Below are 15,023 nucleotides of genomic sequence, written 5' to 3'. Positions count from 1 at the left end.
TTTGGCCTATGTGACTCCGAATCTCTTTGAGCATCTGATGACTGGCACCATGTGGTGGAGGCACAGTATTTGGATATGCTCTCACCACAATTACAACGCAACCAAATGTGCCCTTTCGCTAAATATTGGGCCTCATTCCTGGACCTTATTTCTGATTTAATATGGTGTAGACTTCCTGGGACTATACCAATTAGAATGCCAGTGGGGGATTGCAGTTTTGAATGCTCTCCCACATCGAAACAACAACAACACTCCTCTCACAGAGTTACGCTACCATGCCACTTGGCATGTTGCCTATAACAAGGGTGAACTTACGCCTGTAATTTTCTCCATCTTCATTCTGAAATGGACAGTTCCTGGGGGTCAGTACCATGTTGCTGTTTCAACTGTGTAGGTTAGTCCTTAGGATCATGCACTTGGCATCTCATATAAGTACACTTGTTTATTTAAAACATTAACATTTTTAGTTAGTGATGTATGTTTTTTTTATCTCTTATTTTTAGCCAACACGGAGAATGTAAATGCTTCAGGCACCACACCTAGCAAAGGTGACTGTGGACGTTTTAGTTATCCTGTTTCGCTGCTTCATTTTCCACGTCTAGTACATCTGTGGAATATAGAGCCTTAACAATTTTCTTGGATTGCAATATCAGTTTAAGCAAATGAATCTTTCACTAACCATATAAGCCATCTTCAACGCTTCTAGCTTTTATCCATCTTTGTTTTGAATCTATTTTTTTAATATTTTATTAAAAAACTCAAATACCAATACAACTTTATTTAATAAATTTGTATTTAATATATTAATGTCCTTAGGGGAGCAATCGTATGGCTCCTAGACGGCATCTGAGTTCAGATAGTTCAGATTCCCTGCTCTGACCTTTGCGAGAGGAATTGGAAATCCAATCCTGCTCCCCCTCTCAGCCAGCATGGAATAAACCATGCCGACTGGCCTCCAACTCAACTCGGAGAGGGGAAAAGGGGGACATTTCAATGGAAGGGGAGGAGACTGGAGAGGCCAGGATATGAGCTATCCTCAGGCCTTTCCAACCTCCTTCTCACCCACCCTGAAATGGCCTGCTAGATAGGCAAAAAAGCCTGTTTAGCAGAAAAATGCAGGGTGGGAGATCACTTCCTCTGCGGTTCCCACCCTACATAGGATGCTCCTAAGAATCCAGGTTGGGGGCGTAACTCATAGGATTTCGTCCTAAGCTGGCTTTGCTCTGGAGATCCTCTCATACATTAATATTGTATGCTCATTCAAATGAATCTGGCTCTTCTTTTATTCAGCAAATAGATGATGACCCCTTTCATCTTTGATAAGACTGAATGCCAGCTGAGGTGGGAAAGATTCAGTCTTCTCCCTGAAGCAGGTTATTAGAGCTGAGGGTGCTGCTGACATAAATTTTAGTAGTATATACCCAGAGTGCAGCGGCAGTCCAAGCTGCTGCTTTATGGATTTCTCCTTCCTGTTGCAAACATCAGTATATAGAATTTGATCCGTAAGGTTGATAACTGTGCCGATATGGGTTAATTGTGTATAAAATGGTTACTTAAACTCTCATGTAAATTGCAATGCAAAACTACATTTTTTAAAATTATCTCTGGACTTGTCCTCTACTAAAAGTATAGGAAAATGATAATGGGCTTCAAATGCAGCTTTGAAATACTTCATTGTAACGTTTGCTGCATGCACGGTGGAATATGGGGAGGATAGCTCAGTCGTAGATCACCTGCTTTGTATGCAGAAGGTCCCGGGTTCAATCCCAAGCTTCTCCAGGTACGGCTAGGAAAGAATCCTGTCTGAAACCCCGGAGAGCTGCTGCCTGTCAGTGTCAACAATACTGGGCTAGGTAGACCAAGGGGCTGACTCCGTTTCTGTAGAAGTTGCCTGGTATTTAATATTAAAATGCACTCTTTAGTCCAGTTCAAAATATTATAAAATAGCATTTCAGTATTTCCTTTGACTCTATTTATGCCTCTCTTACTTGTGTCAGAAATGCTGCTTCCAACTTTTATGTAGCTAAAAAGTCAGTGTGGTGAAATGGTTAGCGTGTCAGACTAGAACTGGAAGACCTAAGTTCAAATTCTCACTTAATCATGAAGATCACTGGGTGACCTTTGCCAATCACTCGTGCTCAGTGTAATGTAGATTGCAAATCACACAGACCTGGAAAGTGCATCGAATTTTAAGGCGCTATTTAAAGAACCTGGAGGCAAAGGCTATCAATGGCTACTAGCCCTGATGGTTGTGTGCTATCTCCAGTATTCGAGGCAGTAAGCCTGTGTGCACCAGTTGCTGGGGAACATGGGTGGGAGGGTGCTGTTGCACCATGTCCTGCTTGTTCATCCCTGGCCGATGGCTGGTTGGCCACTGTATGAACAGAGTGCTGGACTAGATGGACCCTTGGTCTGATCCAGCACGGCTGTTCTTATGTTCTTAACATTTTTTACTTTTTTTAATGGGTCTGTAGTAGTTGTTGTTGTTGTTATTAATATTTATATCCTGCCTTTTCCCCAAAGGGAAAGGAAAGGAACCTCTTGTGCAAGCACTTGAGTCATTACTGACTCCTAGAGGGATGCCTGCTTTCGCTGACTTTTTCTTGGCAGACTTTGTAGCGCGGTGGTTTGTCATTGCCTTCCCCAGTCACAGTTACCTTTCCCCCAGCTAGCTGGGTACTCATTTTACCGACCTCGAAAGGATGGAAGGCTGAGTCGACCTGAGCCGGCTGCCTGAGAACCAGCTTCTGCAGGGATCGAACTCAGGCCGTGGGGAGAGTTTCGGCTGCAGTAACTGCCGCTTACCACTCTGCGCCACAAGGCGGCTTTACAAATTAAAACATGTGCAGTTAAAAACAAATAGGGATATGCAACAAATTAAAATATAATTAAACATGGTACAATATTAAAATCTTTAAAAACATTTTAAATATGAATATCTATTTTTAAAATCCTGTATATAAATAACACATCAATAGAGGTCCAAACTACTACCCAAAGGCCTGCCGAAACAGAATTTTTTTAGCCTGCCTCTAAAAGGAGGGAGCCAGTCTAGCTTTCCTGGGAAGGGAGTTCCAGAGCCCTGGGGCAGCCACCGAGAAGGCCCTCTCCTGCGTGCCCACCAGGCGTGCCTGTGATGGTGGTGGGACTGGGAGAAGGGCCTCCCCTGAAGATCTAAGAGGATTGGACAGGCTTGTAAGGGAGAATATGGTCTTTCAAATAATCTGGACCCGAGCCATACAGGTCTTTATAGGTCATAACCAGCAATTTGAATTGTACAGAGCTGTAATGTGCTTAATCTACAAATCTCCAACATTGCAGCTATCTTATGCAACTTTAAAAAAATTACTTCATTTGTCTGCTTGTTTTGATTTATGATTCTAAGTTATTATACAAGTACCTAACTCTTTGAAAATACATTTTTCTTACATTTTGTGTGTGTGTGTTATATTTCTAAGAAATTATATCAAACTGGTTTGCCAATTTGTGCCTAGTTTTGTCTGAGTTGTGCCTCTTCCCTCCATGCAATATTCGTTTGTGGTTTTGATATTTTATGAGGATCCTATTTGTCTACCTTTAAGAGAGCACTTTTTTAATTTTGAAAATAAGAAATTTAACGGTGCATCGTACTGCAAAGTTTCTTAATAGTGAAACAGCAGCATTTCACAAAAAGGGAAAGTTACTGGTACTTCATGTTTCTGCTGAAGTTGCAGTTAATAGCCACTTTTGTCATAATACCTTATGTATCATCATATAATGTGCATTGATCTTTGCAGAGCTCAGCTCCATGATCAAGAAGAAGCCGAATCAAGTAAAAAAGGGGGTAGGTGCTTAGACTTCCTTATTTTCTTGCCCTTGTTTTTAATGGCTAATAAATTATTTTTCTGTGAAGCTTGTGTTTGTTGCTTAGTTTTGTTTCATTTTGTACTTTGCCACCACATATAAGATAAGTATAAAAATCCAAAATAAACAATAAGACTCCAATCCTGAAGGGCGAAGGACAGGGCTGTGTGTGTGTAGCTGTCTTTTTAAAAGCTGCCCCTGCTGATTAATTGTTTGGCTTGAAATAAAGACTGAATCCAACCCTATACCTTTTCAAATACTTGATTTATATCATTCCAGTTATGTGTTTGTGTTAAAGAGGTATACATATACAAACGCTACTGTTGGATGTGTTGGGGGATCACATTAATAAATGGGAACCATATGCTTCCCCATCTCTCTAGGGCAGTGGTTCCCAATTAGCTAAGTACTGCGGACCCCTTGTTTTTCAAATGCTGAGCCATGGACCCCCTACTTTTGAAAAAATGTGTTATCTCTATGGTAGTTACCTGTGCGAAGCAATTTTTTGGAGAAAATAAGGGGTAGCCCCTAATAAGCAAAGGATTTTAGGTATACTAAAAACAGACGATAAAATTTGTGATATTTGTGATATTACCATGCAAAAATGACAATGATTTAGTTAGGAATATAAAGACGAATTTAATTTTACTAACGTCTAGTTTACAATTGAACAAATTATGACTTTTCTGGCAGCTACTAAGCCTAAATGTGATGGGAAAAATCATGCCTCTTTTTGTCCTGAACAATCCCTTCCACATCCGGTTCAATATTTCCTACTTTTAATCTCAAATCTGGATCAACATCAAGCCCATTTCTGTGCTTGTTCTTCATATAACAAAATGTTGAAAATGTTTGTTCACGAAGATATGTGAAACAAAAGGAAACTAGCTGTTTCAAAGCATTTTCACCTAACTTCTTATAATCAGGAAAAACCTTCACCTAGAATTAGTCCAGTCTATATTCTTTGAAAAATGATTTCAATGAACCATCACAAGTCACGTCAACAAGTGCATCTTGCTCTTCTACAGATAGAGTTGTTAGTTGTATACCACCAAATTCAAAAGAATTCCTTCTCCATGAGTTTTCAGGATTAGGTGCAGGGAAGTAATCTCTGAAGCTAGTTGCTAAATCACACAGGTGCTCAGTGATGTTATATTTTACTTCTGGTAGGAATTCGTCATCAGTGGACTCCAGAAATGAATGGTGAATATGTGAATGGTGCCACGGATCCCCTGGGTGGGTTATGCGGACCTCCTGGGGTCCACGGACCATCAGTTGAGAACCACTGCTAGGGGTATGTTCAGATGACACAATAGCTAACCCTGTGTGAATAGTTCACTCTTCAGATGACGATTAACATGTCGCGCTGGGGCAGTAGTTATCCATGGAGTAGGCTATTACCAGGGTTGGCTGTTGCTCTCTTCCCCACGTCCTCCCTCCCCATTTCCATATCGGGACGCTACTTTCCCTCTGGGGCGGAGGCAAGGGATGTGCACGTCCCTGGGAACATGTGGGGCGTTGCGATTGGCGGTGCCCCACCCAGGGACAGCACGATCAGCAGCTCCCCAGACACTTCCCAGGACGGGATTTTTTCCCATGTCTGCAGAGCCCCGCTGGGCAGGAGTGGTAGGGGTTTCTGCTGCTCTTGCCTCACGGCTCTGTAGGCATGGAAAATAATCAGTGGAGCCTGATACATGACACAATAATGAATGGTTGCACAGATACTCAGTGCTGCACGCCCTTGATTATTTGCGTTGGTCATTTAAGGGAAATAACCAATCGTGGCGTGATCTCCCTTCGACAGACGGCACAATAGTCAACAGTGGACTATTTAGTCTACCATGGACTATTTAATCAACCATTTATTATTGTGTCGTCCAAATCCAGTCTCTGGGTATGTTTATGGAAACTTGCATTTTTGCATGTATAGTATCTAGCTGGATTGAAGTGAAGGAGTACTAATTTTGATCAGTTATTTCTCTTCTTCTTTAAGTTCTTAGACTGCTTTTCTATATCCTGTAGTGCTCCTTATCCCAATCATTGACTTACTTGGGGTTTGTCTGGAAGTTCAAGTCCATGTCTTAGCTGTGCTATATAAGCTGAGCCTGTTTCCCATTGCCATTTTTGGAGTTGTTTTTATTTCCATCTTATTTAGTATGAGACAGAAATAACTCACATTTAATTTCTTTACTTATCTGCACCAACAGACACTTTATTTTGTTTAGTTTTCTTATTTTCTTGCATCATTGGTTGACACTGTAAGTATAAAACCACTTAAATCTTTCTTATTAAAGCTTGGAGCCAAAAAAGGTGGCTTGGGGGCCCAGAAAATGAGCAGCAAGAGTTTTAATGAGATTGAAAAACAAGCACAAGCAGTCGATAAAATGAAGGAAGATAAACATGCCAGCAGAAGAACGGAGAAAGAAGAGCCGCTGTAAGTGATGTTCATTTTGCATAGATAATATTGTTTTCTTAGCAGTTCACATACAGGATGTTTGAAGTTATGCTTTATGTTCTTTGATACCAGGGATATTTTTAAATAACACCAAGTTGAATTGTAGTGTCAAATGGCTCAAGAAAAAAAAAAAGTGGAGCAACTAGGGGAATAGGTGGATTTTCCCTAAATGCCTGTGCAGGCATCCTTCTTGCAGCAATATTTCCTTCCAGGTTCTCACTGACTGGGTTCAGACAACATGTTAAGGCAATGGTGGTTTAAATATTCGATGGTTGGTTATTTAACCCACCATGGGTTATCGTGATGTGCGGAGGGAGTTTTTTTTAACCAATAGCTGTTATTTGGCTGAAATAACCAATGCAAATAACCAATGCAGTGCAGAGTTGGCTATTTGAATCACCATTGGTTATCATGTTGTGTGGAGGGTATCGTTGGTTCTTCTTCGTGGTCTCTGTGCATCACACAAAATGGGCTCTGTGCCTGCGCGGAGTCTCGATCGGGAAAAAACTTCTATAGCTGAGGCGTTTTTGGCTGGAACCCCTCCCCCATGCGCTGAGTGCGCATGCACAAGCTGAGGGGTTCCCGCCCTGTAGCTCAGTTCTCTTTCGACCGCCATTGTGGTGACCTCGTTGGGAAATTCTCTGTAGAAAAATAAAATTGTAAGAGGCATTTTTATTCTTCTTCTCTACTTTCTATCCTTCTCGTATTTCTACTTTATTCTTATTATTTTACTTTTTTCTTTTTCCTATCTTTCGCGACAAGCGAAAACGCCCAAAAGGGCGCATGGCCCTCAAGGCCCCGTTCAGGAAGTGTACAAAGTGTGGGAGTAAACTTCCCCCCTCAGACGGACACTCTTTGTGCCTTTTGTGTTTGGGTGAAGCTCATATCGTCGAGACCTGTCGTTTTTGCCAAGCTTTTTCCAAGCAAATGCGACGACACAGGTCAGATAGGCTAAAAGCGCTGCTTTGGAGTAAAACCTTACAATCAGTCGAAAAACCCTCGACGTCGACGTCCAGCACTATGGAGCCTGTTGAAACTTCCCCAAAATCTCCTTTATTGGCTCAGACACAACAACAGCCGGAGTTGCCTGTGACGCCCGGGAAAAGCGTTACGCTTTCCATTGCCAAACGATTAGCAAAGAAAGCAAAAAAGGCAAAGCATACTGCCTCAAAACCGGAGGAGCGTAGAAAAAAGAGAAATAAAAAATCTCTTAGAAAGAATGTGCCGAACCCTACTTGGCCATCTTCTCCTCCTCCGACTAATATACCGATGTCGACAGTCGATACCGTACAATCGACATCGGCAAACAATCCTCTGCCGCAAACTTCGGCTACCGAAACTACGACCTCGATGCCGATGCCGGCACAACCTCTACCACCTCCACCTCCACCTCCGCTATTATTGTCGCCTATACCAACATTAAGGCCACTGTCGGCACATGGTCCGAGGTTAACCTCTACCTCTGAGGGGGAAATAAGAGATCTATCCCCAGCTCCTATACCGCCTAGACAGGCACGACCTGAGGACAGACGCTATAGACACGACTCTCCAGATTCCATGTTCTCTGGACATTCTGGGAGAGGTCATTACTACTACGACCGACCACCACCATCTAGAGACAGATCCCGTTCGCCACACCGTGAGAGATGGGAACGGAATCCCTACAGAAACCAATACTTCGGTCAAGATATGTATTATCAAAGACCTTACGAGGGACAATGGGGAGACTCTCCCCAAACCTATTACGCCCGAGTACCATACTACCGGGGACAACCACGGGCTGAACCCGTGACGAGACCTTCAGCTACATTACCTAACCCTCAATCTAGTCTGATAGATGCTAGTACACAGCCAATACAACCGCCCGCAATGCTACCTCCTAATATACAGGCGTCGCAACAACAACAATCAAAACCACTTATTCAAATGACGGTTCCTACAGTGAATTCTACCTCAAGACGATTACGAGTCCGATTCTTCATCCTCGTCTTCGGCACGCCCATCTATAGCGTCCTCAGACATAGAGGTCACTCCACAAGGGGGTATCTCCCCATCAGAGGATTTGGGCCATTTTTCAGACCAAATCATTAGAATGGCACAGGCGTTAGGTCTACAAGTCAAACAATCCAGATCCACCGTACAGGACCCGGTGTTCGATTCCATCTCTTCGGATACATCTAAACCAGTGGCCATCCCGATGCTACCAGCCTTACTGGAAACTATTAAGCAATCTTGGAAGTCGCCTTCCACAGCCCCACCGACGTCCAACAGATTGGAGGGGATGTACAAAGTCCAGAACTCAGACGTCCAGTTCCTTTTTGAGCACCCGCCTCCGAACTCCATCGTTGTTGAAGCCGCTCAAGGCAAAAGCAGGCATCAGCATTCCTCACCTGTGGATAAAGAAGGACGTCATTTAGACCTCCTTGCCCGCAGACTATATACCTCCTCATCCTTAGGACTAAAAATCACAAATTATCAAGCAGCAATGTCTGGCTACCAATTGCTACTCTGGGACAAGATGGGAAAATTGATGGAACATTTACCTGAAGATAAGAAACAATTGGCTAGACTCTTCCATTCTGAAGCATCACAGCTGTCTCGTCAGCAAATACATACCTCCAAGCACCAGGTTGACTGTATAGCAAAAACCCTGACAGGGACCATAGCACTCCATCGACATGCCTGGCTCCGCTCGGCAGGCCTTTCTCAGGAGGCACGCTCTAGAATAGAGGATTTACCATTCGACGGCATCGGGCTTTTCAATGCCGACACCAACTCGCTCGATTCCGTACAGAAAGCGAGAACAACAGCTCGCCGTATGGGGTTCAGCCAACCCCAGCAACAATTCCAACGACGCTGGGTCCGCCCACGTTCCTCATATTATGCCAATAGACAACAATACCAACAAGTTCAACCTCGTCAACAACCACAACAACAACAACAAGCTTTCCAGCCACGTAAGCAATTCTCAAATTACAGAGGCAGGGCCACTTCTCAGAGGAATGACGCAGGTTTTAAACGGCGTCTTTGATTTTTTACCTACACCTGTAAATAATCCCACCATTTTCTTTGAGGATAGACTCTCCCACTATTACCATCAATGGGAGACTATCACTACCGACACATGGGTCCTTTCTATAATACAAAGAGGATACCGTATAGAATTTAAAACCCTCCCTCTTCTTGGTAATGTAAAGGCAACACCACCTACAATACCCTTTCTCCAGGAAGTCGACATGCTCTTTAGCAAGGGCGCCATCGAACCCGTTCCATGGAGTCAACTTCAAAAGGGTTTCTACTCTAGGTACTTTACCGTACCGAAAAGAGATGGAGGACTTCGCCCTATTTTAGATTTACGTTCACTAAATTTACATATCACAACCAAAAAATTTAGAATGGTCTCTTTGGCATCTATTATCCCACTATTATTTAAAGGACAATGGTTTGCATCCATTGATCTTCGCGATGCATATTTTCACATCGCAATACAGGGCACATACCGTAGATACCTACGTTTTATAATTGGGCATAACATCTATCAGTATAGAACTCTCCCCTTTGGCCTATCTACGGCCCCGAGGGTCTTTTCAAAATGTATGTCTACGGTCTTTGCCCACCTTCGCCTTAAAGGGGTAGAGGTCTACCCTTATCTTGATGATTGGCTTATCGTAGCACCAACAAAACAACAACTACAAAATTCGATACAAATTACTTGCAGTCTATTATGTAGATTAGGGCTCTATATCAACTATGAAAAATCCCAATTAAAACCTTCACAGGTCATCCAGTTCATTGGGGCGACCCTCGACTCCATATCGGCTCGAGCCTTCTTACCACCCACTCGGTTTGCACGCATCATACATCTCGCTCAGAGTTTTCGACATCGACCCCACATATCGGTGTTCAAAGTACAACAACTCTTAGGCCTTATGGCCTCCACCACTGCAGTGGTTCAATATGCCCGCCTGAAGATGCGACCACTTCAATTCTGGCTTCTGAAACACTTCAACCCTCAAAAAGACTCAAAAAATCTCTTACTGTACCCACCGACAAGAGTAAAAGACTCTCTTATATGGTGGACGGTAATTGACCATCTAACACAAGGAATCCCGTTCAGTCAAGAACAACCAACAAAGATACTGACCACGGATGCATCAATGAAGGGTTGGGGCGCACATTTAAGCTCCTTAACTGTCCAAGGCTTATGGTCCAAAAAAGAAGCCAGACAGCACATAAATCTTCTCGAACTGCGAGCAGTTCAACGAGCTCTCGTTGCGTTCGAATCCCAGATTACAGGACATTTCATACAGATAACCACAGACAACACTACAGTGGTATCGTATCTGAACAAGGAGGGTGGCACCAAATCAGAACGTCTTCTAAAGTTGACAATGAAAATCTTCGATTGGTGCATCCCAAGACACGTTACTTTCACTGCCATCCATATTGCCGGCACCGAAAACACACTAGCCGATTTCCTAAGCCGATCCCATCATCTTGCACACGAGTGGCAGCTCAACAAAACTGTGGCCAGATCAATATTCCAAACATGGAATATGCCAGACAGCGATCTTTTTGCCATGGAGACAAACAAAATCGTTTACAATTTTTGCAGCCGAGCAGGTCTAGGCAAAAATTCCCTGGGCGACGCCTTCACACTGCAATGGACGAACGCCCTTTTCTACGCGTTTCCTCCCTTTCCCATCATACCCAGAGTGATTGCCAAGATAATCGCCAACAAGACCAATTGCATCTTGATCACTCCCTGGTGGCCGAGGCAAACGTGGTTTGCCGCACTCTTACGGGTGTCGAACAGCCGATACCGACAGCTTCCACTGTTACCAACATTGCTGACACAACAACAAGGCAAAATCAGACACCCCAATCTACAAACCCTGAGGTTAACACCATGGAACATTCAATTCACCAACCTAATGTAACCTCCACTTGATTGCAAGACATCCTGGAAGCAGCTAGGAAACCATCCACTCGAAAATCGTATACACAAAAGTGGACTACCTTCGAAAAATTTGCCAAAGACAATAATTTCAACCCTTTCTCTTCCACCATAGACCAAATTCTTATGTTCCTTTTATCTCTCTCGGAAAAAGACTTATCCACATCCTCCAGACGCGTATATCTCTCAGCAATATCATCAGTCTGGCCTAATATAGAAAGCACAACTGTATTTTCACATCCTCTATCAAAACGTTTTCTGAAGGGACTTAATAATTTAACACCACCAATCTGTACACGTATACCATCTTGGAGCATCTCAGTTGTACTAAAATCATTAACTTCAAAACCATTCGAACCACTGGCCACAACAGACCTCCGATTACTCTCTTTTAAAACAGCCTTTCTAATAGCCATTACTACAACTCGGAGATCCAGTGAGCTTGCAGCTCTCCGCATAGACTCCCCTTATCTAACTTTCCATAGGGACAAGGCAATACTAAGGGCTGACATAACTTTTCTACCCAAGGTAGTTTCAGAATTCCATTTAAATCAAGACATTATTCTTCCTGCATTTTTTCCTTCCCCGTCGTCAAAGATGGAAATCACTGTTCATACACTGGACGTACGAAGAGCTTTAGCTTTTTATAAGCAGCGTACAGAACCTTTTCGCAAGTCACCCCGCTTATTTGTCTCCTACTCTGGACAACATAAAGGCATGCCTATTTCATCGCAAAGACTTGCATGATGGATCGTTGAGGCTATCAAGCTGGCATACCAACTTGCAGATCTCCCTCTGGACACAAACGTCCGAGCTCACTCTACGAGGGCGATGGCCACTTCGACAGCGTTCGGTAAGGGCATCTCCATCCCTGAACTTTGCCGTGCTGCGACTTGGTCAAAACCATCGACTTTCGTAAAGCACTATCGCTTGGATACGAGAGCGAGAGCCGACTGTTCTTTCGGGAGAGCGGTTCCAGCATCGATACTGACATAAGGACACCGACCCACCTCCGGTAAGTCAGCTCGCTAATCTCCCATTTTGTGTGATACACAGAGACCACGAAGAAGAAATGCAGGTTGCTTACCTGTAACCGTAGTTCTTCGAGTGGTCATCTGTGCAGTCACACAACCCACCCTACCATCCCCACTTCGGTGTAATGTGTATAGTAACTTAATGCTTTTTCTCAATAACATCTCTCTATAGAGATATTTACTCTTTGTAGTAGAATAGTATTTGTTTATTAAAACCATTATCTCGGTATCGATATCCCCATCGATACCAACACCTAGTACTACTATAAGGAAACTTTATCTCGGCATCGATGTCTCCATCGATGCCGGAAGCCTTTATTCTCTCTCGGTTTCGAGGCCACAATGTCGGTCTCCAGGAACTGAGCTACAGGGCGGGAACCCCTCAGCTTGCACATGCGCACTCAGTGCATGGGGGAGGGGTTCCCGCCAAAAACGCCTCAGCTATAGAAGTTTTTTCCCGATCGAGACTCCGCGCAGGCGCAGAGCCCATTTTGTGTGACTGCACAGATGACCACTCGAAGAACTACGGTTACAGGTAAGCAACCTGCATTTATTTCATCAGTCACAAGACAAGAGAGGTCAAACTGGTGGCTGTCGCTTTAATCCAGCCGGCAGGATAGATTTTTGGCAGCAGTGGCTGATGGGATATTAGCAGGAGGACTGAGGGGGGAGAGAGGGCAAGGGATGAGTGAGTAAACTCAGCGTGGACTAATAGTCAACTCAACGCTGATCTTAATCCATACCACGGTTGATTATCATGTTATGCTAGATAAACATATTACCCTAGATAAACAGCTGTCGAGTTGATTATTACCCCACCGTTGACTATTGCGTTGTCTGAACGCAGTCACCCTCTCTTTTACCCATCCAGAGTTCAAGGGTAGGATCGTGTTTTTCTGAGCGTTGGGGATTCCTTTGTATCTTATCAGCTGTAGTGCAAGCTAGGATATGGAATCCCCAGGCACCCATGTTCCTTTAATCAGAATAACGTTACACCCATATATTGGTAAAAAGAGGAGGGGTCATTGCTACACAGCACCTCTCTACTCTGAGGATTTTAGATTTATTTATTTATTAAATTTATATACTGCCCCATAGCCGAAGCTTTCTGGGCAGTTTACAAAAGTTAAAACAGTGAACATTTTAAAAGTATACAAATTTTAAACCATCAAAAATACAAAAACAACAGTGTAAAACAGTATCCATTTTAAACAACGGCAGTTCTGGGATCCATTAAAAAAACAAACTTAGCATGTGTTGTTAAATACTGTTAAATGCCTGGGAGAAGAGGAAGGTCTTGGTTAATGCATCTATTCAGGTGGCATAGTTCAGGAGACATTGCCGCCTCTCTTGTGCAACACTAGTATATCCTAGCACATAGTTTGAGAATCACTGTAATAATTGGTAGATAACTAACCAATTTTATTATATGTGACAAAAGCTCACGTTAATTTTATTCTATTTCTTTATTTTAAAAATGTCTGCTCTATTTCCCCCCTCCAAAAGGCAGGAAACCATCAAATAAAACAATACAATGCCACAAATGCATTAATTACAAAAGCTTAAAAGCAGCAGAAATAATAATAAAGATCACCCAATAAAACAATAAATTGCTTCCACCAATTTTAAACACAAATGGAAATTTTTGATAATGTGCCGGGAAACACATTATAGAAGAAGCAGGTGGACTTCACTTGGAAGGCAGTTCCAAAATCTGGATGAGCTGCTGAAAAGGCCCTTCCCCTGGTCTTCACCAGATGTATTTCAGAGTTCTGTGGATCACACAAGGGCCTCTGCTGAATATCTTAATAAGTGGGTAGACTTATACAGGAGAAAGTAGGCTTTCAGTTCTACTGGTTCCAAACTGTCAAGAGCTAACCATCCTAAAAAAATAAATAGGGAGTTCAGTCCATCATGTCTTGGAATAGGGCCTTTAATATCAAATGGTAGAGAGCTGTCTGGAGTGCTCTACCACAAATTAGGCAGGTGCACACTAAGAACATATGTAGCGTTCGCAGGAAAGTAATCTGTTTCTATGTATGAAGACTTGCTTTTGTACATGACATAGAAATTTCTTTAATGTAAGTGATTCATAAATATTAATTATTTAATGTTTTACTCTGTACAGTACCATGTACATTGATGGTGCTATATAAATAATAATAATAATAATAATAATAATAATAATAATAATAATAATAATTAATAACATGGGTATTGATAACACAGCACTCTACATCTCAGTGTGGGGGTGGGGGGGGTATGGAATCCTGTAATTAAAGGCCAAGGAATTGAGCAGGAGCCCTCCCAGTACCATCTTCTGGAACTGTTACTCCAGGAAGGGCCAGAACTACTATCCTAACCAGATGGTCCATAAAGTTAGGGTGGTTGATTCAGAACCTACAGGGATGCTTTCCCACTGGCTTGCTCCTGGTGAAGATTGTCCTTTAGCGTTAACCAAGGCTGTTTCTGTCCCAAAACTGGGGCTGAAGGCAGATTGAAATGAATGATGATTTCATATCATCCAGATTAAATCGAGTTGAGAAGCCACTACTTCCCATCTTCAATCATAGATAGAACTTCTGTATTTAGAATAGGTGGCTGCATAATGGGAAATCATTAATACTATGCCCAGGATTAATACAATGCAGATATATGCATTTGAGGAAAAATAGTAAATGAAAGTCAGATCATGTTTTACTTTTCATCCAAAACATAGGATGAAATAAAGGTT

At 42.7% G+C, this 15,023-nt stretch overlaps 1 protein-coding gene across 3 annotated transcripts in view; it reads left to right on the top strand.

The window, feature by feature from the left end:
- Nucleotides 1–15,023, top strand: part of ARFGAP3 (ADP ribosylation factor GTPase activating protein 3) — a 50,355-nt gene that overhangs the window by 21,674 nt on the left and 13,658 nt on the right. For 2 of the 3 annotated variants that reach the window (XM_063134319.1, XM_063134317.1), the window contains 3 exons: nucleotides 504–548; nucleotides 3,777–3,823; nucleotides 6,138–6,277. In XM_063134319.1, the coding sequence (XP_062990389.1) occupies nucleotides 504–548; nucleotides 3,777–3,823; nucleotides 6,138–6,277 (232 nt within the window). The remainder of the gene's footprint in view (nucleotides 1–503; nucleotides 549–3,776; nucleotides 3,824–6,137; nucleotides 6,278–15,023) is intronic. The other variant, XM_063134318.1, reaches the window with a different exon arrangement.

This window comes from Elgaria multicarinata, chromosome 9, assembly GCF_023053635.1.
Source record: "Elgaria multicarinata webbii isolate HBS135686 ecotype San Diego chromosome 9, rElgMul1.1.pri, whole genome shotgun sequence".
Classification (NCBI taxonomy): domain Eukaryota; kingdom Metazoa; phylum Chordata; class Lepidosauria; order Squamata; family Anguidae; genus Elgaria; species Elgaria multicarinata.
The sequence above is the reverse complement of the archived record's forward strand: the minus strand, read 5'-3'. Positions and strand labels throughout refer to the sequence as shown.